This window comes from Miniopterus schreibersii, assembly GCF_964146895.1.
Source record: "Miniopterus schreibersii genome assembly, chromosome: 11".
NCBI lineage: Eukaryota > Metazoa > Chordata > Mammalia > Chiroptera > Miniopteridae > Miniopterus > Miniopterus schreibersii.
In genome coordinates, this window is record NC_138111.1 from 55,272,964 (window position 1) to 55,300,950 (window position 27,987).

The window sequence follows — 27,987 nt, forward strand, 5'->3', positions numbered from 1 at the left end:
TTTTATTTTTCCCCCTGCTGGTTTTACTTTCTTTTCACATAGATCTGAGAAATACAAGCTGTCAAAAAGAACCTGGGGGCACTGAATGAATGGAATGAAAACATCCCATGAATGCTTCAGGAAATGAAAACCTTGGAGTGACCGGCTGGAAGCCAGTGTGAAGAGGTTGTCAAGTGCAGTCTTCATTGTACTCGGTAAGCTAGAAAGAGTTCCCAACAGGGTCCTGATGGCAGGAGAGACATGGATGTTGCATGAACTTTAACTAAATCCTGGTCTTGGTACCACTAGAATAGGACTCAGAAACTTTCCTAGTGTGCAAATGCCTTTCCAAACACCTCTAGGCTGCCTCGACCCAAGCAGTATTGATCAGAGTAAATTTAGTTCTATTTAAGGAATAATGATTGCTTCAGACACTGAAGCCCTTTATGGCCACTCGGAAGAAGCTTTAACGAACTACACCCTCACATTCCCATTAGGTGGCAAGTCTCACTAAGCGCCTCTACTGGATGGAATTTCTTATTATATATCCAGGCTCTTTTGGTAGCATTTGGATTATATGTGAGCCCTTAGCATCAAAATATGTCTAAATGACAATCGCAGCTAAACTTGCCTCCCTTCTTTTGATGGTAATGGGGCATGCATTGGAATACAGGTTCAGTTTATATAGTCTCGCTGTCCTAGAAGAGTGCTAATTTGGTTTGCAATCATAGTTTCTACTTGCATGCTGGGGCAATATATATATATGTATATATATAAACCCAAAAAAACAACCCTGGTTACCTTCCCTCTGCCGCCAAACCAGTATCGACCAGTTTGGATTTTACCTTCTTCTGTCCCAAATAACCCCACGGGGTTTGGTCAGTGTGCCCCAGTGGGGTGGGCAGAGAGTCTTCCCTGTTTGGCTTGTGGAAATGTTTTGGAGGGCTTAACCCATGGCCCTTACAGGCCCTCTCCACCTAGCCCTCTCCCCTGAAACTTATTTCCCTAAAGCATCTACCTTACCCAGCAGGATCCCAGTAAGTCCAAGGTAGGCTGAAGGTCACAGCAATGATTCCATTAGTTTACCTCTTGCACTTAAGAGGTGAAGCTGACACAGAAGGTCGACGCCCCTCTTCATACAGGTACTATAAATATACTAGAGCTATCCCTGAAAAGATGCATTTGTATTTATATATATATAATTTTATATATATACTATTTCTTTGTGTTTGTGTATAGGTCTGTATTACTCTATAGGCATGGAAGGAGAGGTATAGTACAGAAACAGGCGTGTGTTCATGTGCATCTATTTATACTATGTATATCTCATATGTGTATACGAAGCCTCTGCCATTGTTTGCATCATTGCAACGCATGTACCTCCGACCAGCGAGGAGTACCTGTCAGCGGCGAGCGGAGAGAAGCCTCCGACGCACAGCTCTCTCTGCCTCTTGAATGAAGCCATTTCAGCAGGCGAGGGTGGCAGCAGCCCGTGAAGCGGGCGGGTCAGTGCGAGTCACCCCTCCTCACGTCCACCAAGGAGGGACAGTCCCGTGCCCGGGGCTGAGCGCCAGCCGCTTCTTCTCAAGTTGTCAAGGAGCCCGGAGCCCAGAGCGGGAGGGCCGGTCCAGGCCGCTGGTCCCAGGGATGGCTTTTCCTGCTAGATGGAGACCGGGCACATGAGGATTCGGTCCTCCAGGAGCACGCTGAGCACGAGGAACACGAAGTAGAGGCCGAACATGATGAAGCCCAGCACTTTGTTCATCCTCCACTTGCAGAGGGCGATGGACAGGATGACGAAGAGCAGCATGATGAAGAGGAGGACGATGGCGCAGAAGAGGCCGTTGCTGCTCACGGCCACAGGCTGCAGTCTGTGGATGAAGGTGTAGAGGAGCCAGGGCAGCGGGAGCCTGCGGGCGAGAGGACAGGGGTGGGGGCGGGCATGGGCAGGAAGCCGGGCGCAGCGTGAGCCCCTTGGGGTGGCTCGCTGGGGAAAGGGGCCCTGGTAGGCTCACCGTGGCTGGCTCAGGAAACAGCTTCCGCAAGTCAGGTGACCTTTAAAAACCTTTATTTCCTGACCGAACGAGGGGGAATGGAGAGAATTTGTTCTTCAGTTAGATACGGTCGAAGCCATGGCTGCGGCAGGTGATAATTGAGCTGGGTATGAAATACTTTTTTGTTTCTTTCCTAGTAGAGATGAAAATGTCACCCTCAGGCCTAAAGACCTAAAGACAGGAACTGGAGGATCTGGGTGAGAGGAGGAGAGGACCATTGGAGAAAAGATATGGCAATCAGCAGTGAAAATGGAAACCTTACTTTTTTTAGATGGAGAGAGAGAATAGCAATGAACAGCCTAAAAAGCAAGTGAAAATAAATGGTGGTGGTGGGGCCCAGCACCACAGAGCTGCCTGAAGTTTATGTTGGAAAAGATGGGACACCCTTTTCACTAAAAAATGACCTTTCTGAAAGATCTGAGGAAGATGTGATTTTAAAAAACTTTATTACATATTTTTATACGTTTTCTCCCTTTGTATTTAACTTTTGAAACATGATAACATCTTTTGTTTCCTAATCAAAGTGGGGACTCTGAAAGACATCAACGAGCTGACTGCCAGGGGCACCACAGGAGTGGGCTAGTCCTCTGAGGGAGAGGTACATGGCTGAAAATGCGGGACTCGCGGTGTGCACACCTCCACGTGGCTTGGTGAGACGCAGCCCAGTCCTACCCACTGAGTCTAACAGTGGAATGCTGTTCAGGGAAACAGGAACTCTGCCACCCAGGGGACTGAGCCTTCTGCACAGCCCAAGGCTAAGGGAGATTCAGTTTTGGCCCAGCCTCAGCCGTGTGGAAGAGGAGACACCCTTTCCAAACAGAAAGTTCTCCAAAGGAAAAGCATATTGCTTCAGAGAAACAATAGGTGAGAAGGGCAGCGAGCTTGTGCATCTGTCTCCTCTGCTGGAGAGAGGGTGCATGTGAAGGTAGAGCCCACGCATTACGTATCTTTCAAATCCCAGGGCCTGGCACGTGTAGGCCCTGTCCAGGTGCGTATGCTAACCTGGGTCAAGCTGAAGTGATCAGTGCTCCTGCCTCATGGTGATCATTTACAGGCACTTTGCCCACCAGAGCCTGGCTGGGAGGTGCCTATTTCAGTGGAGATGTCTGGAGGGGAAGGGTTCCCCAGGGCCACGGCAGGGAAGCTCTTGGCAGGAGGGGGCAGCCCTGGCACCCTTTGGTCAGCAGTGGAAAGTAAGAAAGGGGAGGGGAGTGATTGGCGGTGGTGAAGCAAGAAAACTCTCCTGGGACTTGTCCTGGGGAACTCTTCTTCCTCACTTCTCATTGCTTAAGCTAGACACACACACACACACACACACACACACAAACACACACACACTTCTGGTGAAGAGGCAGTTCATGGCACTACAAATTAAAAACGCATTGAGGGGAAAAATGATTTTTCATACCTTTGACCTATCAGTTCTATTGTTAGGGATCGAGAATAATAAATAATTAAAGATGCAGATATAACTTTATCCAGAAAAATAATAATTTCAGTGTTATTTTGAGAAGTGAACCATTGTGTGTACCTGAATCTCTAATAGGGAACTTGTTAAATAGTGAACTATTAAGTTGATGTAATGTGATGTAGTTATTAAAAGTCATAAGCTTATGAAGATGTAGGCAAGTACTCATGATATAATTCTTTTATCTAAAATGAAGGATACATATAAAAATAGCAATGCAATTTTAATAATGTGAGATATATATATGAATTTAAAAAGGGTGATGAATTACCAGTGATTTTTTCTTTATGCTTTATATGTATTGTCTAAATCCTTTACTGTATGTATTAATCTTAAGCAAAAAGAAAATGCAGGCAAGACTATGAAGAAACTTTTACACCCAATATATTGCTAAAGACTTTGTAAACTGGTACAAACTCTTGGGAAAGACTTTTGGAAAAATATACATCAATAGCCATTAAAATGCTCATATATATTTTTTTAATCTGCACCCGAGAATATTTTTCCATTGCTTTTCAGAGAGAGTGGAAGGGAGAGAGAGAGAAACATCGATGTGAGAGAGACCCATCAATTGGTTGCCTCCCACATGAGCCCTGACCGGGGTGCGGATCGAGTCTGAAACTGAGGTACCTGCCCTTGACTGGACAAGGGACCCTGGGACCCTTCAGTCTGCGGGCCGACACTCTAATCACTGAGCCAAACCGGCTAGGGCAAGATGCTCATAATCTTTTTTAAAAAAAAATTTAAGATTTTTATTTATTTATATTTTAACTTAAATAATTTTAAAATTTTTCAATTACAATTAACATTCAATATTATATTAGTTTCAGGGGTACACCCCAGTGATTAGATATTATATAACTTACTAAGTGAAAATGCTTATAATCTTTAATTCATTAATATTTCTTGAAGGAATTTATCCTAATTAAAATAATTAAAAGAGGAGGTTTTTCTGTATAAAACGGTACAGTTTTTCTGTATAGAAACACTCATAATAGCAGAAAATTGGAAAACATGAAAAGGTCTTACTAAAAGATACTGGTTAAACTGAAAAGCACCAGGCTGGGGTATTTTAAAGCCGTACAATGTTAATTATGAGAGCTATGAAGAAGCTTAGAAAAACGGTTGATTTACTAATTTACTAATAGATGCCTACCCCATGCCAGGCATAAATGTCTTTAAAATGGAAAAATAAAAGCCCTCCAAGAGGACAAAGCTGAATAGTCCCTAAGAAACTCTGTGAAATATTTGGAAGAGAGCATACAAAAGCTAAATGTTGTTCTTGGGTAGTAGGATTAGGGGTGATTTTTCTTTAAATTTTCATTTGTTATTAAATATACAATTAAAGAACAATGAACTAAAAACATTTTGCAATTCCCTAGGATATTTGTTTTTCAAAACCATGACAAGTATGACTTAGAACACTTGTAATTTTTCCCAATTTTTAGGATTTTCTCTTTTATACTATAGAACATTTTGTTTTCCTTTTTTACAAGAGATTGACCAAGAAAACTCCCCTAAATGTGTAGGCAGTAGAACTGAGAAACACAGTTTATATTAGGGATACCCTTCCTTTAAAACATACACCTCTCAAGGAGTCCATCCATCTGTTCACCCATCATCCATCCATCCATCCATCCATCCATCCATCCATCCATCCATCCATCATCCATCCATCATCCATCCATCCATCCATCCATCCATCCATCCATCCATCCATCATCCATCTATCATCCATCCATCCATCCATCCATCCATCCATCCATCCATCCATCCACCCATCCATCATCCATCCATCATCCATCCATCCATCCATCCATCCACCCATCCATCATCCATCCATCCATCCATCCATCCATCCATCCACCCATCCATCATCCATCCATCATCCATCCATCCATCCATCCATCCATCCATCCATCATCCATCCATCATCCATCCTGCAAACATCTGCCAAGCCACTACCTGCATTAGTCAGTGTATTAGGTTTTGCTGAGTTATTTCTCTTCAGGGGGTTCCCAGTCTAGCAGGCAGACTGATCTAATGACCATGACAAGAGTAAGGGGTGCAGGAAGTACACAGGAGCAAAAGCTTCCAAGAGAATCAGAGAGCCCTCATCTTAGTTGACACTGGAAGGGTAAGTGGGAGTTTTCTAGGCAGGGAGGGCTCTCGAGTGACAGGGGCCAGTAAAGAAAGGAAGTATAGTAGGAGAGGGCACCTCTGGAACCTAAAGATGGTTCAGACAGTGGAAACTCAAAGCAGGATTTTATTCACAGATAGCGCTATAGTTGAGAACACAGACTCTGTCTAAATCCCACCTATTTCTTTTACTAGGTGTACAAATTCTGTGCCCTTCAGTTTCCTTATCTGAAAAATGGGGGTGATAAAATACCTTATGGATCTCTGTGTGGTTTACATGGATGAAAATGTATGTACAATGCACATGGTAGACACTGAATGAACAAAAAATACTACCATATATGTCGGGTAATGGAAAGGTATAAGAAAGAACAATATTTAAGGTCAGTAAGAGAGCAGATCCATTTTAGTGAGTTTCCAAATTCAAGTGTCAAGAGCCCAGTTCTTCTGGGGTTACAGGATAACATCCTATGTTCTATTTTCTCAGGGGGCTGCCATTTAAGGTTATTTATCAGACTAATTTTACTTCGGACAAGTTAAATTAAGTGACAGAAGTATCAGCACCCCTCCCCAGTCTGATCCACGTTAGAGATTATTCACAGTGAGGACTCCAGTCTGCTTAACTGTAAGAACAGATCTCATCTTCTGACTTGCAAAACACCTAGCACATCCTCACCAGCACAGGTAAACAAGTGAGAATGCAAACCTGCCAGCATTTTCCAAGGAAGGAGATGAGCTATTTTTGCTGGGTCTAGGTTTGTTACAATCTGCTTTATAATCCAAATCTCACCTGAGGCTGGCAGAGACTTTATTTAGAATCAGAATATAAAAAAAAAATATAATGAAACTACCAGATCATCTCAGATGTGCTGAGTATTGAGAAATGATAACACGTAGCCAATGCAATCATATAAATGAAATTCTCGTAAAGTATGTCCTACAACACCTACTCTGTATGCAGGTATTTGTTTCTGTCTTCTAGGGATAATTTATTGTTCATTCTGTTCTCTGAAAATGAAAAATGGACTTGGTGAAGCCGAATGGTACTTCCAGTTTTTACTTTCTACTGATATTGGTTATTTTTGGGCTTGGAGATCCTGGTCATGACTTCACAGCTTTGAAGACAGGGAAGCAGTTGGTGTGCACCTTTTTAGAACGATCTCTACTTACCCTACGGTGATGTCAAAAATGTTGCTTCCAACAGAGCTGGATACAGCCATGTCACCAAGCCCCTTGCGGGCCACTATGACACTGGTGATAAGATCCGGGATAGAGGTCCCAGCAGCCAACATGGTCAGACCCATAATCTCCTCACTAATGCCAATGGTCTCTCCAACCTAAAAGTGATGACAGGGACAAATATGTGAGTATCTGTAGTCACAAAACCATCCAAGCCACAAACACTTCAATGCAACTCCCTTCTAAAGAGCGCCTCCTCTGGACTGTGCTGAGTGCTGAGATGATTAAGAGGAATAAGCCACACTCATCGCCACAGAGTTTATACTTTCATGATATTCAGACCCAAGAGACTGGGAATGTTCACAGAAGGATTAAACAGATAATCTCAAAAAAGAGCTATAGTGGGCTGGAGGGCAGCCTGTGTATGGTGTTGATTAAGACTGGGCAGGGGAAGCAGAAATATAGTTTAAAAACCCAATTAGTCAGAGGCTCCAGGAGCCAGTGCCCGACAATGGCACCAAATCCTGTGGCAGATGCCTTGGGTTTACCGCGGAAGGTTAAAGAGTTGGACCCAGCATCCCCATTTTTCCTGAACGTATCCTAGTGCCTGCAACCTACTCTTAAAAACTTCAAACTACCATTTCCACAGGAAACTTGATTCTGGGTGATTCTGTAACAGAGCTGTGAATCAGCAGGGCAGAAGTGAAGAAAGTGTCATTTAGGGAATCAGAGGACCTCGGTCCAAGGGCTGGCTCTGGCGTTTATTAAGTACTTGGCCTCCCGCTCACTGAGCGTGCTGGACAGTGGGTTTGATCGTCACTATAGAGGCGATGGTCACACCGACCCTCAAGGTGGTTGTGAAGACTAAGTGATAATTTGTAGAAAAGCCCTTAGTTAATGGTACACAGTTTTGAAATGCAAGGGGAGCAATTATATTTTCTTTTGGTCTTGGCTTTTAAAGACAGACAAATTCTAACATGCACAGTTGGTCCAGCCTCAGATGGAAGCTTCTCCATTCTCTTGAGCAACTTGTATGTCTTCTTGGGACTTTTAAAACCTTTATATATTTTCTGGAGTTGGCAAACTGAAAACCTTTAAGATGATGCTTCCAATTTGATTTCCAACAGCCTACCTGATGATGTCCAGCGTTTTTGAAAAAAATTTAAAAGGCCGAAGTAGCATGCAAGTTTAAAGGTTTTCATGGAATAAACGCATTTCTTTCTTTCTTTTTTTTAAAAAAATATGTCTTTAATGATTTCAGAGAGAGGAAGGGAGAGAGAGAGAGAGAGAGGGAAACATCACTGATGAGAGAGTCATTGATCAGCAGCCTCCTGCACGCCCCCTGCTGGGGATCGAGCCCGCAACCCGGGCATGTGCCCTGACCAGGAATCGAACCGTGATCTCCTGGATCCTAGGTTGACGCTCAACTGCTGAGCCACGCCGGCCAGGTGAGTAAACTCATTTCTAAATCCCTTTTTTTTGATTTATAAGTGATAGCTCCGTTCTCACCAGCTTAAAAGCATAGTTGGAGCTATTTTGATTTTGATGGTCATGTTCGCTCTAGAGCCTGGTGAGTAGAACTAGTTCGCCCTGTCCTCACGGTGCAGATTCCTGGCTCCCCACTGGAAAGTAAGCTCCATGAGAGCAGGACTGTCGCCTTGATCACTAGTCTTCTTATGACTCAGAACACAGCCTGGCATGTAGGAGGCTTTCGGGGCCTATTTGCTGAATAAACAAGTCAATCTGCATATGGAGGTGATTTTACCAGCACGCTTTTCACCGAATCTCCTAGAAAAATTTAAATGAGAGTTTTGCACAGGAGTGCCCTATTTGAGCAAAACATTCTACTTGATGACTTATCTTTTTTGTTAGATTTGGAGTGAAGCATTTTCAAAGACTGTAAAGAAACTGACTAAATGGCTGTCACCTTCAATAAGTTACAATCCATTTAATACATTCTTAATAATGTAAATTCCTAGAGGGAGCTCTAAAGCAGTGACTGTTTTAGAAGCCATTTATATTTAGAGTTTGAACGCCACTGCAGACAGAAGAATGCAGGAATTTAAGAGGGTGGTATGGTGGTGTGGTTAAGAGAGCTGGCTTGGGATACAGAGAACTCTGCGTGCAAATCCTAGCCTATCACTCCTAGTTCGAGCCAACCAACTTCCCTGAGGCTCAGTTTTTCCCATCTGTGAAATAGGGATAATGATACCCATCCTTGGAGTTGTGATAATTATATGTGATGATGCTTAAAAGGCAAATAGTGCATTGCCAGACACAAAATAAATGTTCAATAAATATGAACTACTATAACTTAGACATTACTGCTTTCCCTCTCCCACCTATCAGTGTGCGGCCACCAGGGCTCTGGCAGCAGAGAAAAGCTGGTTTAGTGGTGTCAGTCCACAGTGTAGGAAGTCACATGAATAACGGAGAATTTTCATTGTACATCAAATCCCTGGTGAATCTGTGTGGCTCTAGAAACACTCCCACTGCAGGGGAACTTCTATATTAACTCATTTTGAGTATATTTCACTGAAGGGACCCCTGGCGAATCCGAGGCGAGGTGGTGGGTGCATGGATGGGATGGCATCCATGGTCACTTTGGGGAGCATCAGAGAAGGTTAGAGCTAGAAAGGACATCAGGGGTCTCTTGGGGGGAATTTCCTTGATTTCTAATAGAAGTAAATGATGGATCCAAATCCAGTGCTGTTCCTAATATTCTGTGATGCAGTTCCTTGCCTTGGCTTAAGGAGGGTTTGCAAAAATGTCAGATTGGCTAAATGAGACACAGGGCTGGTCATATCTGACCTTTTGAATTAACTTCTCATACTAGATGCAGTATAGATTTGGACCACAGGTTTTCATCACTCATAAAACCTACTAAGAAAAAGATTCATGATGCAAAAACTATATAAAAATAACAGATATGAAGGGAAAATATGCATAATGCATTTTATGTGAAGGGCACTATTTTTTGGCCAAATGGTAGTCAAATAATTGTGTCAAATAGGATTTATTAATGGTAAAACTCTGGGTACCAGTTGAGCACTAATGGTGATATTTTTATAGCTTTTACAGTTCATAAATACAAACAATAGAATTAGAGCCAGACCTCTTAGAACAGAGTTTGCTATTTTGATCAGCTGTGTAGATGTTTTGAGAGAGAAAAGCATTTCTATGGGAGGAAAGAAAGAGAAATTTCTCATCCATTATTGGAAAGCAAGGCTACTCTATATTTCTGGGTCTTTTTGTTAATTACTATTGTTCCAGGCATCTTGTTTATGTTTTTCTAAATGAGAATGAAAAGGAAGCAGGATTGCGGAATGGAGATAATCATTAGAAAGAAAACAATGGAAGCCTGGACAATAATGTTTTCTAGGATGGCTGAAGAGAAGTAGCTATAACAACATATTCCAGCAAGTGAAAAAACCTCGCTTTTTCACTGTCAGTGCCTGAAACAACAAAGATTATTAGGAAAAGCCATTACATGTTATAAATGGAAACAGTCCTTTTAGCCTCGAAATCTGAAGGCCGAGAAGCAGCCCATCTCTGCAGTAATTTTTGCCAGGTATTGGGAGCAAATGTCTCTCTACGAGTGTGAAAAATAATGACTTTGGGACAAAAAGAACTTCTTTAGGGGACCAGTGATTATAGGGAAATATCCAAGAAGAGTAATCTGAAGTCAAATGTCATTAAAATAACTATGATAATAATAATATATCTTATAGGAATAACTCTGGGTATATCAGCCAACATTTCCAGTGAATTCTGTTAGTGATTCCCTACATTCCCTTTTATTTCCAAGAAGAAACTCTATACCCATTAGCAGTCTCTCCCCATTTCCCTTCTCCTTCCCCAAACCAAGGCAACCATTGACCTATTTTCTGTCTCTATAGATTTGCCTTTTTTTTTTTAGTATCATATAAATGGAAGCCTACAATGCATGATGTTTGGTGACTGGCTTTTCTTCACTTAGCATAAAATGTAGAGGTTCATTCACATTGTAGCATGTATCAATACTTCGTTCCTTTTTACTGTGAGGTACTATTCCATCACGTAGACAGACAATATTTTCTTTATGCATTCATCAGCTGATAGACACTTGGGGTGTTTACATTTCTGGCTACCCTGAATAATGCTGCTATGAATACATGTGTACAATTTTTTGTGGAGATATTCTCTTTTCTCTCGGGTATACAAGAGGAGTGGAATCACTGGGTCATATTGTAACTCTATATTTAACATTTTGTGGAACGGCCAAACTGTTTTCCAAGGTGACTGCACTATTTGCCATTCTTACCAGCGATATAGAAGGGGTCCATTTCTACATATTCTTCCCCACACTGTTTTTTTTGGCTGCCTTTTTGATTACATCTGTCTTAGTGAGTATGAAGTGGTATCTCATTGTGGTTTTGATTTGCATTTCTCTAATGAGTAATGATGCTGAGCATCTTTTCTGGTCTTTATTAGCCATTTGCGTATCTTCTTTGGTGAAATAGCTATTCAAATCTTTCATTCATCTTAAAAATTAGGAAGCTGTACGTGCTTGCCTTCTTATTATGGAGCTTTAGGAAATTTTTTTTTTTAAACATATCTTTATTGATTTCAGAGAGAGGAAAGGAGGGGGAGAGAGAGAGATAGAAACATCCATGATGACAGAGTCATTGATCGGCTGCCTCCTGCACGCCCCCGACTGGGGATCAAGCCCGCAACCCGGGCATGAGCCCTGACTGGGAATCGAACCCCAATCGCCTGGATCCTAGGTCGATGCTCAACTGCTGAGCCACGCCTGGCCAGGCAGGAAATTTTTATATATCCTGAATAGAGTGCTTTATCAGGTATATATATGATTTGCAAATATTTTCTCTCAGTCTGTGGTTTGTTTTCTCATTTCAAATGTTTTTTGAAGAGCAAAATATTTAATTTTGATGAAGTCTAATTTTTTCTTTTATGGATCATGTTTGGGTGTTATATTATAGAACTCTTTGTCTAACCCATAATCATATAGGTTTTCTATGCTTTCTTCTAGTTGTTTGATAGTTTTAGCTCTTACAGTTAGAACTTGATATGCTTTGAGTTAATTTTTGAGTAGAGTGTGAAGTAGAGGTTCTAATCTAAAGTCATTTATTTTGGCATATGGAAATCCAGTTATTCCAGCACCATTTGTTGAGATGTCCTTCTATATATGTTCTTTGTGTACATTTCCTTATTTCAAATTGCTATATTTTACTTATATTAAGGAGTGTAATGAATTTAAGGCTATATGAAATCAAGTATACAAGTGGGCAGTCTGTAATTTAGGTAGTTTATGATTGAGATTAAAAGCATAAGTTTTGGTGTTTCAGAGTCCTCGGTTAGAATCTCAGTTCTGCTATTTACTATCTATATGATCCCATGCAATTGTCTCATTAGCTCTAAGCTTAGCTCTTTTATCTGTAAACTGTGAATAATAATAGTACGCCCCTCATGGGATTGTTACCTATGGAGAAATTGTCAAGGGTTATTGTCAAAATTATAAGGACAAAGGGATGTGAACTGCCCAGCACACAGTACACAATCAATAATGGTCACCACTATTATTTCTTCTTTCACATCTCATTCTTTCATTCATGTGTTACAACAAACAATTCCTGAGAGTTTATTCTTGTGATGGGCATTATGACTGGAATTGAGTTAAAAGTGGTAAAAGTGAAATACAGCATCATTTTTATAAACTGAGGCTCAAGGAAGAGACCATTTTGTCTTCAGATTTTTCCTAAGAGCCAACGGAACTGCCTTATGACCCAGTGATTCCACTTCTGGGAATACATCCAAAGAAACCCAAAACACTAATTCAAAAAAATATATGTATCCCTATGTTCATTGCAGCGTTATTTACAATAGCCAAGATGTGGAAGCAACCCAAGTGCTCATCAATAGACGGGCGGATAAAAAAGCTGTGGTGTATGTATATATATATATATATATATATATATACACAATGGAATATTACTTCGCCTTAAAAAAGAGTGAAATCTTACCACTTGTGACAACATGGATGGACCTAGAGGGTATTATGCTAAGTGAAATAGGTCAGTCAGAGAAAGACAAATATATGATTTCACTTATATGTGGAACCTAAAGAACAATACTGGCCATGGGCGGTATGGTTCAGTTGCTTGAGTGTTGTCTTATGCACCTCAAGGTCGCCAGTTCAATTCCTGGTCAGGGCACACAGCCAGGTTGTGGGTTCAATACCTGGTTGGGGGATGTGCAGGAGGGAACTGATAAATGTTTCTCATGTCGATGTTTCTCTCTCTCTCCCCCTCTCCCTTCCTCTCTAAAATCAATACGAACATATTAAAAAAAATAAAGAACAACATTAACAAAAGAAACAGAAACAGACTCATAGATACAAAGAACAGATGGATGGTTGCCAGAGGGGAGCAGGGGTTGGGGGACTGAGTGAAAAAGGAGAGGTACAAATTGGTAGTTACAAAACAGTCATGGGGATGTAAAGTACAGCACTGGAAATATAGTAAAAATACTGTAATAACTATGCATGGTGCCAGGTGGGTACTGGAAATATCAGGGGGGACATTCTATAAAGTATATGATAGCCTAACCACTATATTATACACCTGAAAATAATACAAAATAATATTGAATGTAAACTTTAATTGAAAAAAAGGCTGGTTAAAAGGTGAGTAGTTGCCCAAGAGAAAGTAAGTGCCACGGAGTCAGGCAAAACCTCGCCATTCTTTGCCGCCTGAGCTGGCCTGGTTTCAGGCCGCAGAGGGCAGAAGCAGCTAGGTCTGCCTTCCTTCCTCCACATGCCTGACAGGGCCATGCGGATCTCACTCCACGCTCCAGGGAAAGGCCAAGAGACAAGGGAAAGTGAAGTGGAGTAATTTCCTTTAGTCCTGGAATGTTTAACTTATCTCATCAGGCGCACTACTGTTGTGAGAGTCTCAGGAAGCAAACACACTGATGAACAACTCAGCAACACCAGGCAGCTGGAGTCACGATCAAGGTCTTACCTGGTGTGCCCACCAGACCATTAAGTAAGAGAATATTGCGATCCAGGTGATGGCGCCGAAGAACGTGATGGGGAAAAACTTCCTTGCCGACTGCAAGAGAACCAGGGAGAGGCGAGTCAGTGCTATGAGCGGAGGCAGATCTGAGAGTCCAAAGCTAAATGCACAGTACAGCTTGCAGTCTAGGTAGGACTGGAATCAAAAGGCCCGGACCACCCCTGGTCAAGCTGGGACAGTGAGGTTCTCGCTTGGGAACGTGCACTTGGGTAGGGCCAAAGCACTGCAATGCGAACGCCTGAGATGGGGTCTCTTGAAGAGAGTGTCTATTGCTGTCGGATGCTCAGATGCGCTTTCCCAGGCCTGGCTTCTCAGCCTCGCCTTCACTCTATTAACTACCTCACATCCCCCCTCCCGCGCCTGCTCCCTCTTCTTTCTTCTGCTCAAGTTCATCAGAATCGGTTTCTTCAAGCATTATTTGTCAAGAGTTACTGTCAAGGTTATAAGGACAAAGGGACATGAACTGCCAGGCACACAGTCCACAGTCGATAACGGTTACCACTATTATTTCTTCTTTTGCGTCTCATTCCCAGACAAAAGGTAGAAGGGAATCAGACTAAGAATTTAAAGCAACTAAGTTCAAGTGAATACCGTACTGATTAGTACGTATCATAATAATCCATATGCCACAAAGCCTATGGGATTAATCACATTTTACAAGAAACAGGAAGAATGAAAAAATAGAGTGGCTCATCTGGCAGTCCCATGAGTGGTCAGGAAAAGTCACACAGAAAAAGCCATCACCACAGCTTCTGTAGATCCCTGATGATGGCCAGTCCGGGACACGTGGACCACTCATGGAGACAGGAATAGAGACAGATGTCCAACTGTGTTGCTCTCCATGGGGGTGGCAGAGTAGATGCTCCTGGGGATGTTTTATGTCCTGCTCTCCATCCCTAATTACATGATGTCCAATTTTGCCTTTTCCACTGGACTTTGTGTAATCTCAGGCTGACAGCATTAGCACTTTTAAAGTTTCCTTCAAGCATCAGCCAGAATCAGACACTCAAAATGCAATATTTCTTACCTGACCCCACCACAGGGAAATCCAGGCTTGCGCTAACATTGATGATTTTCTGTGGAGGCCCTATTTGAAAAATGTTCTCAGAGAGCCCATCACCTATTATTGCCAAACACTTTTTTATTTCAAAGCTTTTCACTTTGAGAAACAATCTATTTTTTGCTTTGATAATGCCATCCAATTTTGTCCAGAGAAATGAATCCTGGAGTTGACTGGGATGAAAGCTATCTCAATTGTCTAAAGGGCTGACCTTGGGCAATCACGTAGAACACTTTTTGCCACGGCTTCTGAGAAATCCATTAAAAGGAAAGATAAACTTGTATATGGCAGTCTTTTGAATATCCGTAAGATGAGCAAGGTCTCTATCGCTCCAAACCAGGCTTATGTTCTTTGCTAATTTCAAGTTTTCAATATATTTTCATTATTATTCACACAGTTCTGTTAAATTTCACAATAGTCAGCTCTCTTTTAATGATTGCTGCTTTTTGGGGTCATTTGTTGGCTGGGCTGTCTGGGAGACCAGCAGGCTTGATTAAACTGGGGAGGCAGCAGGTTGCAGTGAGTAGCCACAACCTTACTCTCAAATGCTTCCCCCTCCCCCTCCCCTTTCTTAGAAGGAAAATATTTTGCTCAAAGATTCAGACCCCTTCTGGGGATGTGAGCAGTTTAACAAGTTATAAGGGAAAAAAATTAATCAATTTTTCAAAGTGGAGGTCGAGACATTAGCTTTAGAAAGCAAATTCCTTTAAAGCTGGGAGTTCAGCTGGATTCTGAAGGCCAGATTTCCTGAGCTTTGGAATTGCCAGTGCTAAGGAATCAGGTTTTCCCTGCAAAGCATTTAGCCGATTCCAGTCCTCAACCTTTTCCTCTGGTCACAGGTCACTGTTTCAGGATCCTAAGTGCAATGAGGGTTTCTACTATGGCCAGGCTCTGTCACAGGGAAGAAGAGGGTGGGGCCACACCTGACTGAACAACAATCAGTGAGCTTGGTTCTGAGCATTCTGCTGAAGGGAATGGAGAATCACCTCCACACTTGATGGAACAGCATATGTACTGGGTACCCTGGGAGAGTCCTCACTTCACAGATCGCTCCCTTTCCAGCTTAGCTCACTTACTAAGTAGGTAGTTATTATTTTAATTTTTGTACCTTTGTATGTCTGTTCATTGATATAATGTCACAACTCAGAATCAAATCATTTGAATATATTGCTCAGCTGAAAAATATTCCTGAATCATAGAACATTCCCAGTCAAAAGGTAGAATGTAAGGAATCGGACTAAGAATTTAAAGCAACTGAGTTCAAATCAATGCTGTATTAGTGGAAACCTTTAATTCAAAACTTGATGCTTATGATTCTTAATCAAGAAGCTAATTAGTAATGAATGACCATCTAAATGTGCCTTGGTCTAGTGTTATATTAGGGGCTCATTAAAAAAAGGTTAAAAATAACCTTTCTTTTAACTTTTCAGGTCTTCATCATTAACTAGGGGTAGGTAAAGGCTGGCACCTACTCTGTACCCATATCTTGAACTAGACAAAATTAAAATTTAGGTCTATCTGACTATACAGCATGTGCTCCTAACATCTAGGTTATGCCAACTCTTTCTAAAAGAAAAACAGGGCCAATAACACTCAAAATATACCCAGCTACAGACACATAATCATCATCGTCATTAAAATACTAGCTTATGCTCCGAATGCCGGGAAATATAAAGAGCGTCAGGGAAATGTAGACTAGCATTCCAGCTGTATGGCCATCTGCTGCACCCAACCTCCTGTTGTTCCTGCTTTGGAAGCATCTCTCTTCATGCGTCAGCAGTTTGGTTTAGTGTCAAACTACCTTACCATTTCCAGATTCACAGCCCAGGTCATTCCATCTTCTTTCATTTTTTTCCTGAACTATTCCCTTTATTTGGACTCTATGGTCTCAGTCCAGACATCACTGCCCAGTAGCACCTGCACAGTTATTTAGTTACCAGTCTCAGTGGAAGGAAGAAAATAGCCCTTGCAGACAAGGTCTGCCATGTCAATTTATGGTTAGTAACCGTGGCTCATCCTGACATCTGCTGGGATGGGCCTAACACTAATTAGCAAAAAGCAAATTGTGTCTGTGTGCCGGCCATTTTGTTCCCAATGTAATGGCTTCCTTGTATAATTGACAGCCAATGTTCTCATTAGAAGCTTTCAGTACATCAGAGTGATATTTTCTTGGCTTGCAAAACATCCCTGAACATTAGCTCATTGCACAAATTAGCCATGTCCTTACTGATTTAAACTCAACAAATGTTCACTGAACATCTACTCTGTTAGGTTCTGGGGCATACATATTTAACAAAGTTCTCCAAAACAATCCTATTAAAGATTAAAAGTGTGGTTTCTAGATGTATAGGGCTAGTATTAAAACCTTTGCTCACCAATTACCAGTGATGTTCCCTGAGACAAATGATTTAATCTCTCTAAGCCTCTATTTCTTCATCTGTAAAATGGAGGAATAGAAATACCTAGTTTATCTGAGGGTTTTATGCACATAAAGTGTCCAGCAAAGTGCCTCGCACACAATAAGTGCTCAGATAATAGTGGCAGTTGTTATTCGACAATATTATTCTCACTGTGGTCTTTTTAAGAGATGAGGAAACTGAAACTCAGGGAGGAGCAAGTGACTGTAGAGACCTGGCCTGGAGTCCTGGCTTTACCTCTATGAGCTAGATGTACTTGGACAAGTAACTAAACCTCTCTGGGTTTACTGATCACTTAATCCTTGCTAGAACTGTGCTTGGTACATAGTAGACAAAATAAATCTACTTGGTGAATGAACCAATGTATGACAAAAACTGCAAAAACCTTTCTGGGTTCTCAGGTACCTTTCTAGCTCTGGTGAGTCATGGTTTTATTTTATTTTTTTAATTTATCTTTATTGTTGAAAGTATTATAGGTGTCTCATTTTTTTCCTCCAATTAACCCCCTCCACCTCACTCCCACCCCCTCCCCAGGCCTTCACCCCATTATTGACTGTGTCCACGGGTTATGCATATATGCATATAACTTCTTTGGTTAATCTCTTCCTACCCTACCTTCCCTCTTTCCTCTGAAATATGATCATCTGTTGCCTGCATCAATGTCTCTGTATCTATTTAGTTCATCAGATTCTTCTATTCATTAGCTTCTTCTTAAAGAAGACCCTTCAACATTTCCTGTAGTGCTGGTCTAGTGGTGATGAACTGCTTTAGCTTTTTCTTATCTGTGAAGCTCTTTATCTGACCTTCACTTCTAAATGATAGCTTTGCTGGGTAAAGCAATCTTGGTTGTTGGTTCTTGCTTTTTATCACTTTGAATATTTCTTGCCACTCCCTTCTGGCCTGCAAAGTTTCTGTTGAGAAATCAGCTGACAGTGGTATGGGTGCTCCCTTGTAGGTAACTAATTCCTTTTCTCTTGCTGCTTTTAAGATTCTCTCTTTGTCTTTAACCTTTGGCATTTTAATTATGATGTGTCTTGCTGTGGGCCTCTTTGGGTTCCTCTTGTTTGGGGCCCTCTGTGCTTCCTGGACTTGTAAGTCTATTTCTTTCCCCAGGTAGGGGAAATTTTCTGTTATTATTTTTTCAAATAGGTTTTCAATTTCTTGGTCTCTTTCTTCCCCTTCTGGCACCCCAATAATACGAATCTTGGGCCTCTTGAACTTGTCCCAGAGGCTCCTTATGCTATCTTCATATTTCTGGATTTTTTTTTTCTTTTTGCTCTTCTGGTTGGGTGTTTTTTGTTTCCTGATGTTGTAAATTGCTGATTTGATTCTCAGCGTCCTCTACTCTACTGTTGATTCCATGTAAATTATTCTTCATTTCAGTTCCTGTAGCCTTCATTTCAAATTGGTACTTTATTATGTCATCGATTTTCTCAATTATTTTCATCATACTCTTACTAATATGCTTGAGCATCCTTATAAACAAAATTCTGAACTCTGTATCTAGTAGCTTGCTTGGATCTATTTCATTTAGTTCCTCTTCTAGAGATTTCTTCTGTTCTTTCCCTTGTGACATGTTTCTTTGCCTCCACATTTTGGCTGCTTCCAGGTGTTTGTTTCTATGTATTAGGTAGAGCTGCTATGTCTCCTGGAATTGGTAGAGTGGCTTTGTGTAGTAGGTGTCCGGTAGGGTCCAATGGCTCAGCCTCCCCAGTCACCTGAGCTGGGCCTTCTAGGTGCTCCCCTGTGTGGGCTGTGTGCACTGTCCTGTTGTAGTTGAGCCTTGGTTGCTGTTGGCATCACTGGGAAGAATTGACCCCCAGGCCAATCGGCTGTGAGGACCAGCTGCAACTACAGCCAAAGAGCTGCTGTTCTGGAGACACCCCTATGGAGCAGGATTTACTTCAGTGGCTTTGGTGTTCACCAAGTGCGCCCCTTGAGTGTGTCACTCATGGGTGTGGTAGGGTTGTAATCCAGCGTGGTCGAGTCTGACCACCAGGTGCCCTGTCTCTGGGGCCTCCAGGGAGGTGCAAAGTCAGCCTGTGCCAGTGCCTTGCCCAGGGCCACCCAGCATGAGCTACACAGCAAACCGTAGTTGGCTGCTACTTGTGCTGAGCTTGGAGGTGCCCAGGAGAGACCAAGCTGTGAGCCAATGCAGCTGCTGCTAGTGCCAGGCCTGGGGCTGCTTATCAAGCCGTATGGGGCCCGCTGCTGCTTGTTTGAGAGATTTTAGGAAAGTCCTGAGCATAAGGCTCCAGAGGCCACTTGCACAGAAAAGCCCCTGGAAATGGCCTGGATGAGCTGCAGGTGGGGAGGGGCGGGGCCTCCGGGAATCTCGGGGCGGGGCCACAGGTGTGAGTCAGGTGCTGGCGATTCAAACATGGCGCCTGCCTGCCAGCTGTGTGCGGGAGGACTCGCCAAAGGAGCCATGGCCTCTGCCAGCCCTTCTGCCTGGGAGGAAGCCGCCCCTCCAGCTCTCGCCCGGATTCCAGGCAGGTTAGTTCCTCCCCGAGTGTCCCGGGTCCTTTCAGGCTGCTGCCCGGCGCTGGGCTCAGAGGGAGCATCCGAGTGAGTCTGTGCACGGGCCCTTTAAGAGGAGCTGCTAGGGCTCCTGCAGCCTCTGGGACCCTCAGGGACAGTCCCCGCTGTTTTTTCCAGCCCGAAGTTGTGGGGACATCTCTTCCTGGCCCTTGAGCCCTGGGCAGGGGCCCTGCTGTGGGGCTGCAACCCCTCCCTCCTCCCTCCCCGGGGAAACCTCCACCGCCAAGATTCCCTCCCTGGTTTAAGCCGTAGCACTGGGTGTGGCCGAGGCCGGGTCTCCGAGATTCAGCCCCGATCCGCCCGCGTCTCCGCCCCTCCTACCGCTCTCGATGCTCCTTCAGCTCCCTGACTGTGGGGCTTCTGTTCAGCCAGATCTCAGGAGGCTCTGAGTGACGGTGGTTCTGTATTTTAGTTGTAATTTTGACGTGGTTGGGGGAGGCGGTGGGTGCAGCTGTGACCTACCCGCCAGCTTGTCTCCTCCCCCATGAGCGGTTTGATGTCTCATTAGATTCATTCCTGATTTGCAAGAACACCCATCCTAGGCCATGAAAGAATACATCTTTTTGGGTCTTTATTTCCTTTATTATTTTCAATTTCCATCAAAGACATGTTCCTCAGTAAGGTTTACATTTTAGTGTTCTTTTTTTACTTTCAAAACAAAGCCATTAATTTAAGAAAACGATAAAAGTGAAGCCTACGCTAATTATCTGAGCTGGAAGTGTGCATAATACAACAAACACTGTCATATCATTTGCATATAAATGAAGTGGAAATAAAAACAAGTGGGAGTTCGATTTACTCTGAAACTAGATGTATACGTTTTTAAAAAAATCATGTTTTCTTTGTAATTATTGTCAAGGTTTGGGATGTTCATCTCCACGGTAATTCAAAAACTACTGAGGAGGACAGGGGATAAATGGTGGCGAGAAACAAAATGAAACAAACAAACAAACGAAACTACTGAGGAGACAGAGCTGCCGGCCCTGAGGAGCAGCAAATGTCTCCTAATCGATCATTTTTGTTTTGTTCTCTCCTCTTCCTGGGTAATTTTCCAAGAGGCCCCGAGACAGTCCATGAGGAAGGGGCGTGCTTTCTTTCATGGGGCATTTCATGTATGCACAGGGCAACCACGTAGTTCACCTTCCGAACCAGGCCCCAGAGTAGACTGGGACCACCCTGGGCAAACTGGGTTGGGCGGTTGCCTTAAATGTGCAATGTCGTATTGATGGTTATCTCATGCTTTCCTTAGCCAGAGGATGTCACGGCTGCCAGGGAATCTAGAGATCTTCCACCCTGCTTGTCACAGAAGAGGAAAAATGAGGTCGAGTTGAGAAGTGACTTTCTCAAGGTTGCATCGCTCATGAGTTACGTGGGTAAAACCACCACCGTCCACATGGTAGAATGGGAATGCTGTGGCGTCAGCAGACTCGGGTTCGAGGCTGGCTCCTCTCACCACCGCAGCTGTGCAGTCTTGCTCTGTAGTTACATAGGGATGTGTTTTGTTCCCTCTATGAAGTTTAGAGTTCCTTAAAGGTAGGAACTGTGAATTCTGTGGCTTCATATCTCTTTTAGGGCACAAGTGTGATACTTGGCATGTAATAGGTGCTCAATAAATACTTGCTGAAGAAATCTAAAAAGAACCAAATGTTTTGTCTGAGAGCCTCATTTCTGCAGAACAGCACATAGTATACTCAGAAATGGACAGAAAACATCCAGTCCACCTCTGGGAGGGCACTTAGGGTGCAATGAGCAGAAGCCCCACTGGCTAACCTGGCCCAGGCTGCAGGGGGGGCTCTCAAGGTGAATGACCTGCCATTGGTCCTGCAGAGGAGAGGGTCAGGGACAGCTGCTCTTTCTTGCTCTGCACCCCTGGGAATTGTAGCATCAGCCAGCACAGTCGTCATGCTCCAGGTAATTACTGCCATGGTGGAGTCTTGGTTGTTGTCCAGGAGTTGCTGAATGAGAACTTGGATCTTCTGGAACAGCTTCCCTGTCCTTCCAGCTCAGATGATGGGGAGGACGAGCACTCTGTCAGCCCTTTCTCTAGGAGTCCCGCCAACCCTGAGAGCCCAGAGCCTTCGGTTACTGACATGTTCCTCCCATTCCTGCACTTTTTCCTGGTTGCTTCGGCGGTTGCGTGCTGATATCCTCTTATTAGTCAATCAGCCCCCTCTCCTCTGGGCTGTACACTAGGTCTACTGTGGGGATTTACAAAACGTGTCTCCCTCCATGATTATCCTCCCTGGGGCTGAGCAAGAGCTTGGGCTTAATGGAGCAATGGCAATAGAGAGAGAATGCGAATGAGTGAGCGAGCACATGTGAGCACGCACATCTCGGAAATGGCATGTGATGTGAGTCAAGAAGAAACTGAATATATTCCAGCTATTTGTCTATAGATTTCCAGGAAGCCAGGCCTTTGCATAAAGCAGGTGTTCTGCTACTGTGTCTTGACCAAAGAAACCTAAATATCACTTTGACTTTACTAGGAAACTTCTACTGTTGGGAGTCCTTACACGAAGGGGTCCTTTCCTGGCCTGAACTTGACAAGACGTGGCTCTCCACCAGGCTGCAGTTTTTATAGGTCAGGCTAATGGGACAGGGTTTTTCATTTGTCTTTTTCAAGTGAGGAAAGTGGGATCATCATAAGACTCTTAAGAATTGTGCTAAGTTATGTTGGATGTTACCACAGTAGTCTATTTCAAATGCTTTTAGAAATGATGCTTTCAGATTTCCACCTTCTGGCATCATGAAATATGAGGAGAAGCTCAAGCTGTGTGTCACACGGGCCTGAAACGGAATCTCAGCTCCATCCCCTGGGAAGTGGCCAGGCATGAGTTAGTTAACTTCTTTGTACCTAAGTTTCTTTCTACTTATGCCAATTATTTACATATATATATATATACACACATATATATTTTTCCTTACACTAGCTGTTTCCTGAGATTCCACAATATGTTTTATTGAAAATACTGAGGGCAGAGTCTGATACATAGTAGATACACACTTTTGTTGAATGACTATGTGTCTGTAGGGCTGTAACAACAAATAGCGCTTTTTCTTCTTACCTTTCACTAGTTCCTTCTCCCTTTGGAGCAATGGCCTTAGAACCCAGTTTAACAACACTGGGAGGGATATTCTTTTGATTTGATCTATATGCAGATTGTACTTTGCTGGTCATAAGGTGGTATTATGTTCATAGCACCCAGTACATAATAACAGTAGAAAATAATATTGATTACAGTAATGGTAACAATACAGGAAAGAGATCAGACACGCAGACATTTGTATTACATGAATGCATTTCTTTAAATTATTTTTTGAATCGAATGAATAATCCACGTACACAAATATTCAACAAAATGTGTCCCCCTCCTGCTCAGACCTTCAGTTCCCCTTCTCAAGAACAACACTGTGGTGGTTTTAAAACACGTTTAGAAATTCTTTGACACTCCTCCTATCAAACTATAAGACCCTGATATAGTTTAGGTAAACCCTTTGTCTCCTCACCTTTAATCAAGACAAACTATGACTGCTTTGGTCAGTAACGTGTAGTTGTGGTGAGTCTACATGACTTCAGAGACTAGCTCATCAGACACCACGCAGCTGCTGGAACACCCACTCTTGGAGCCTCTTGGTGTCTCTTAGGTAAGACACCTGCCTATCTTGAAGCTACCGTGCTGTGAGGAAGCCAAAGTCACAGGGAGAGGACATGTTTAGGCTTTCCAGTAGACGATTCTAGCTGAGTCCAGCCTTTGAATCGTCTCTGCCCAGGTGCCAGAAACATCAGTGAAGAAGCCTCTCGATGATTCCAGCCCTCAGCCATGTGAGTCCTCCTCGCTGAGGCCCCAGACATGGCAGAGCAGAGACAAGCCATCCCCAATGGCCCTATTCAAATTCCTGGGCCACAGGATCCAAGAGCAGCATTACATGGCTGTTGTTTCCCACCACTAAGTTTTGGGGTGGTTTCTTATGTGGAATCAATAACCTGAACAGTCACTATTTTTACCTGTCCAGATAAATTTCAGGCACATACAAGCACACGCATGGATATACCTTACCCCCTTTGCCTTGTAAGGCACACAGAAGCAGACTAGGCATACTGTTATATACCGTGCTTTTAAACAAGGAATTGATTCAAAAGTGCTTTACTCACAGGCTTGCGGACGTCAGGTAAGGTAACCCAGAGAGGAAACACTATGGGGAGGACAAGCAGGAAAGTGACTTGCTTGCGAGAGCTGGAAGGCCAGGCCAGGCTGAGAGGCTGGCCGTCTTCGTCATCACTCGTTTCTGTGGTCTGCTGCAGGAAGAGACAGGTAAAAAAGTCACACAACAAAAACAGTGATAATGCCCACAGGTCGCCAGAGCAAGAGCAAGGGTGGAAGCTCAGGGCCTCATCAGGAATTTTCTTGGATCATTCCAGCAGCTTCATCCATGTTTGTAAGAGAACCCCATCTGTCACAGTCTGAATCCCAGAGACAAACAATACAATGCCCAGCCATGAGGATTTAAAAGCTTTCTTTTTCCTCCCTGAACACTCCTCGGCGTCTCCAATGAACTGATCACTCAACTAGAGTGGGCTGCAGCTACGACCCATGAGCTTCTCACGAGAAATCACATCTGCATAGCCCAAAACCCCGATGCCCACCGTCTCCTTCGCCTCCCTTCCCCTTGAGGACAAAGTCACAGGATCCATCATAGAAATCCTTGGGAAGAATATTTAAGAAAATTATTTATTGATAGCACTGATTTTGAGCAGACAAATGAAAGTAACCACAGCAGTGATTTAGAAACAATATTTAACCCCCTTCACTGGCCCTGGAAGAGTTAAGCTCATGGATTATTGTGTGGTTGTGAGTTTTAACCAGTTTAATTACCTCGTTAAATTCTAAACCACTTTACTTCCAGTCAAAGGCTTATTAAGGAAACATGTGTCCCATTCTTAGAGAAACAGAGAACAGAAGTCGACAGGACACTGAACCTGTGGCTGTCACCTGCACAAGGCCTCAGAGCCACAGGGAAACGTCAGAGTTTCGGACTTGGCAGCAGGCAGCCACGGTTTTATTCATCACCTGCTGAAGTCAGCAGCTCCTGAAATCCCAGAGCTCGAAGAGACAGAAGGTGGCCCTGGGCCCTGGCAGGATGACCATTAGCCTGTCAGATGAGCCCTCCAAGCCTCCAAAACAGCCCTGCAGACAGCATCTATCATTTCCATCCCTGTCTGTTTAAAAATAAAAGTGTGGCAGCAGGACCAAGAATCAGATCTAAAAATATCAACAGGAATTTTTCCAGGATGCTTCCTTTTGAGACCATATAAATAACCCACACAGGTTTCATACGGCTCATGCCCCCGTGGCTCTTGCTCTCAGCATCCTGCACTGTTTCCAGCAGCGGCACTGACTGCCCCAGCACCTCTCCCTAAGAGCTGGCAGGCGGGGCAGGTTCGGGCAGTGGGATGGGCGTAAGGACTCAACGAGAGGCAGGGCTGGGTGTGAGGCCCGGCTCATTGCGGTGCTATGTTTACTTATAATTTAAATCCCAGTACTGCCAAAAGGATTTGTAGTGGTTTCCAATCACCCACATGCTCTCTCCAGGAGGTAAAGTTAAAAATAATAACAATAATTAAAAAGGATCTTAAGTCACACTGGACAAGGTTGGTAATTACAGGCTCTTTCTCTTTGGGCCTATGTCCTTGGCAGCGGGTAAAATAGTTTATAAACAGCAAATAGGAGGGAATTAAGAGGATTAGGTAATAAGGCAGAATTAGGAAGTTGGCACAGTTTATTTTGGTCGTCCGGATCCTCATTAAATATACTTCTCACACTCTCCATCCCTTTGCTATGCAATATGTTGGAAGAAAAGAAAGATATAAAATTAATAATCTACATTTCTACCTTAGGAAACTAGCAAAAAGAAGAGCACATTAAACTCAAAGTAAGCAGAAGAAAATATTTTAAAACATTAGAGCAGAAATCAATGAAATGGAATCCAGAAAAATCAATAAAATCAAACCCAAAAGCTGGTTCCTCTGCTATGCAATTCGATGTGGTCCACCCACTGCTTTCTTTACTCCCTCCTGGGTCCTCCCACCCGCGATGGGAGCATGGGCGTGCTGTCCCTGGTTGCCCTCTGAGCCACCCCCATCTCCTCCCAGGAGATCCAGCAGATGCACAGCATCTCATTCCCTACCGAGATCGGCAGCCTCCGAGGCGTCAGCTGGCTACGTGAATAATCTGTGTAATGAGGCCGATAGGGATTAAGGAGACAGGTGCGTTTGAACTGTTCCCTCCCAGATATGATCACCTTTTTTGTTTAACCCAAATAAATGACTTTCCCCTGACAGGTGCCTCAGAAGTGGGGAGGACCATGGGAGAGGTGAGGCACTGCATCGTTCTGAACGCGAGATGGGTAATTTTACTCGGTCAGAGGACTCCAGTGCTTCCCTGAAGACTCACCAAGCTGAGCTGCTGAGTTCCTCAAGGCTCTTCCCCTTCCAGGGTTGACACTCCAGACTGGTCTCCCACTACCGTCTGCAATTTGGCGACTTCTTTTAAACTCTAAGCTAACCTTTTTGTGACAAAAAGACATAAGCAACTCTTTCTGACTCATATCATTTTAATGACACCAACAGATGGTGACATTTCATCAATAGCCCTTCTGCTTATAACCTATGGATTAGCTCCTTTTCCCATCTGCCAAAGTCACCAGGCAGGCAGTGCCACCAGCAAATAGCAGAAAATAATTGTCTGTTTAGATGCGTAAGCTCTAAACACACTACTGTCCAATGCAAACAATTAGCTATATTGTACAGCTTCCAAAAGCTGCATTTGAAGTGGCTGTTGCTAGGGCAGAAATGGACAAGGAGAGACTGTGTCTGAGGCTCTACAAATAGTGCTCCTCATGGGGACCCCATAGCCTCTTGGGGGACCAGTCCTGCTATAGAGCACAGAACCCTGGGGTGGATTCAAGAGGTGTCTTGGGAGCAAGGCTGTCAGTATATTTTATGGGAAATTCTCTTTGTCATCTTTCCAAGTGCAATCTCACTCTGGTTCGATGGGCAGCAGCTTGCAAAATGGTCAGAAAGTGGGGAAAAAAAGTACCGTTCCAAGTCTGGGCGCATTTGCCTTTGCCCAAGCTGAGGCTGCTGGCATAGCATTAGTCTTAGCCCTGGGGAGAGCCGGCTGAGGTTAGGGCACAGATTTTCCAACTTTTCCTGGAGTTGGGGCATCCTGGCTTTGACCTTGCAATGACCTATCCTTACCTCCTAAAATTTCTGTGGTGACCATAGAAAACAAAACAGTGCAAGGTGACCCAGAAAAAATTCAAGCCACTTTTCATGTAAGGGTTTAAAGTAGTTTGATACCTACTGGGATCTCTGTGGAAGCCCTAGATTTGTGCCAAGCCAGGGCCAGGAATTACCACTTTAGGGCTTTGCAACCTCTGATAGGGAAAATCTGAGACTAAAACACACGACTCTAAGTTCCCACATGGCGGTGTGCTGGCTGTCAGCCCCTGAAGGAAACAGCGCAGTGTGGCGGGGCGAGCAGAGGGTAGAGTCAGGAATCCTGGCCTCCAGTCTTTGCTCCAGCTGTGGTTCCTTGGGCAGAAGCCACCAGCACGTGCAGGGATTCACTGAATGCCTTTGGGTGCAGAGCAGTGTGCTGTGTTCTTGGACTCTTGGTTTCGAGAAGACATGAATTTAAAAGGGGAGACAGAACAAACGGCTCCAAAAAACTTATTTACCCAGTTCCAGGGATGCTGGCAGAATATGACTCCCCAGCACCTCACAATGTGTCTGTACTTGGAGATAGGGCCCTTTTAAAGAGGAGATTAAGTTAAAATGAGGCCATTAGGGTAGGTCCTAAGGCAATAGGACTGCTGTCTTTATAAGAAGAGGAGATTAGGACACACAGAGGCACATCAAGAATTTGCACGCAGAGAGGAAAGGCCATGTGAGAACACAACAAGAAGGCAGCCCTCTGCAAGTCAAGAAGAGAGGCCTCAGAGGAAAACAACTCTGACAGCACCTTAATCTTGAAATTCTAGCCTCTAGAACTGTGAGAAAATAAATTTCTGT

At 43.6% G+C, this 27,987-nt stretch overlaps 1 protein-coding gene across 1 annotated transcript in view; it reads right to left on the minus strand.

The window, feature by feature from the left end:
• Nucleotides 1–1,210: 1,210 nt before the first annotated feature.
• The window catches only part of SLC24A2 (solute carrier family 24 member 2), a 204,841-nt gene continuing 178,064 nt past the window's right edge, over nucleotides 1,211–27,987 (minus strand). The window contains exons 7-10 of the mRNA XM_081150641.1: nucleotides 24,067–24,210; nucleotides 13,842–13,931; nucleotides 6,811–6,977; nucleotides 1,211–1,889 (exon numbers count right to left, since the gene is read on the minus strand). Coding sequence (XP_081006767.1) covers nucleotides 1,640–1,889; nucleotides 6,811–6,977; nucleotides 13,842–13,931; nucleotides 24,067–24,210 — 651 coding nt within the window. The 3' untranslated portion in view covers nucleotides 1,211–1,639. The remainder of the gene's footprint in view (nucleotides 1,890–6,810; nucleotides 6,978–13,841; nucleotides 13,932–24,066; nucleotides 24,211–27,987) is intronic.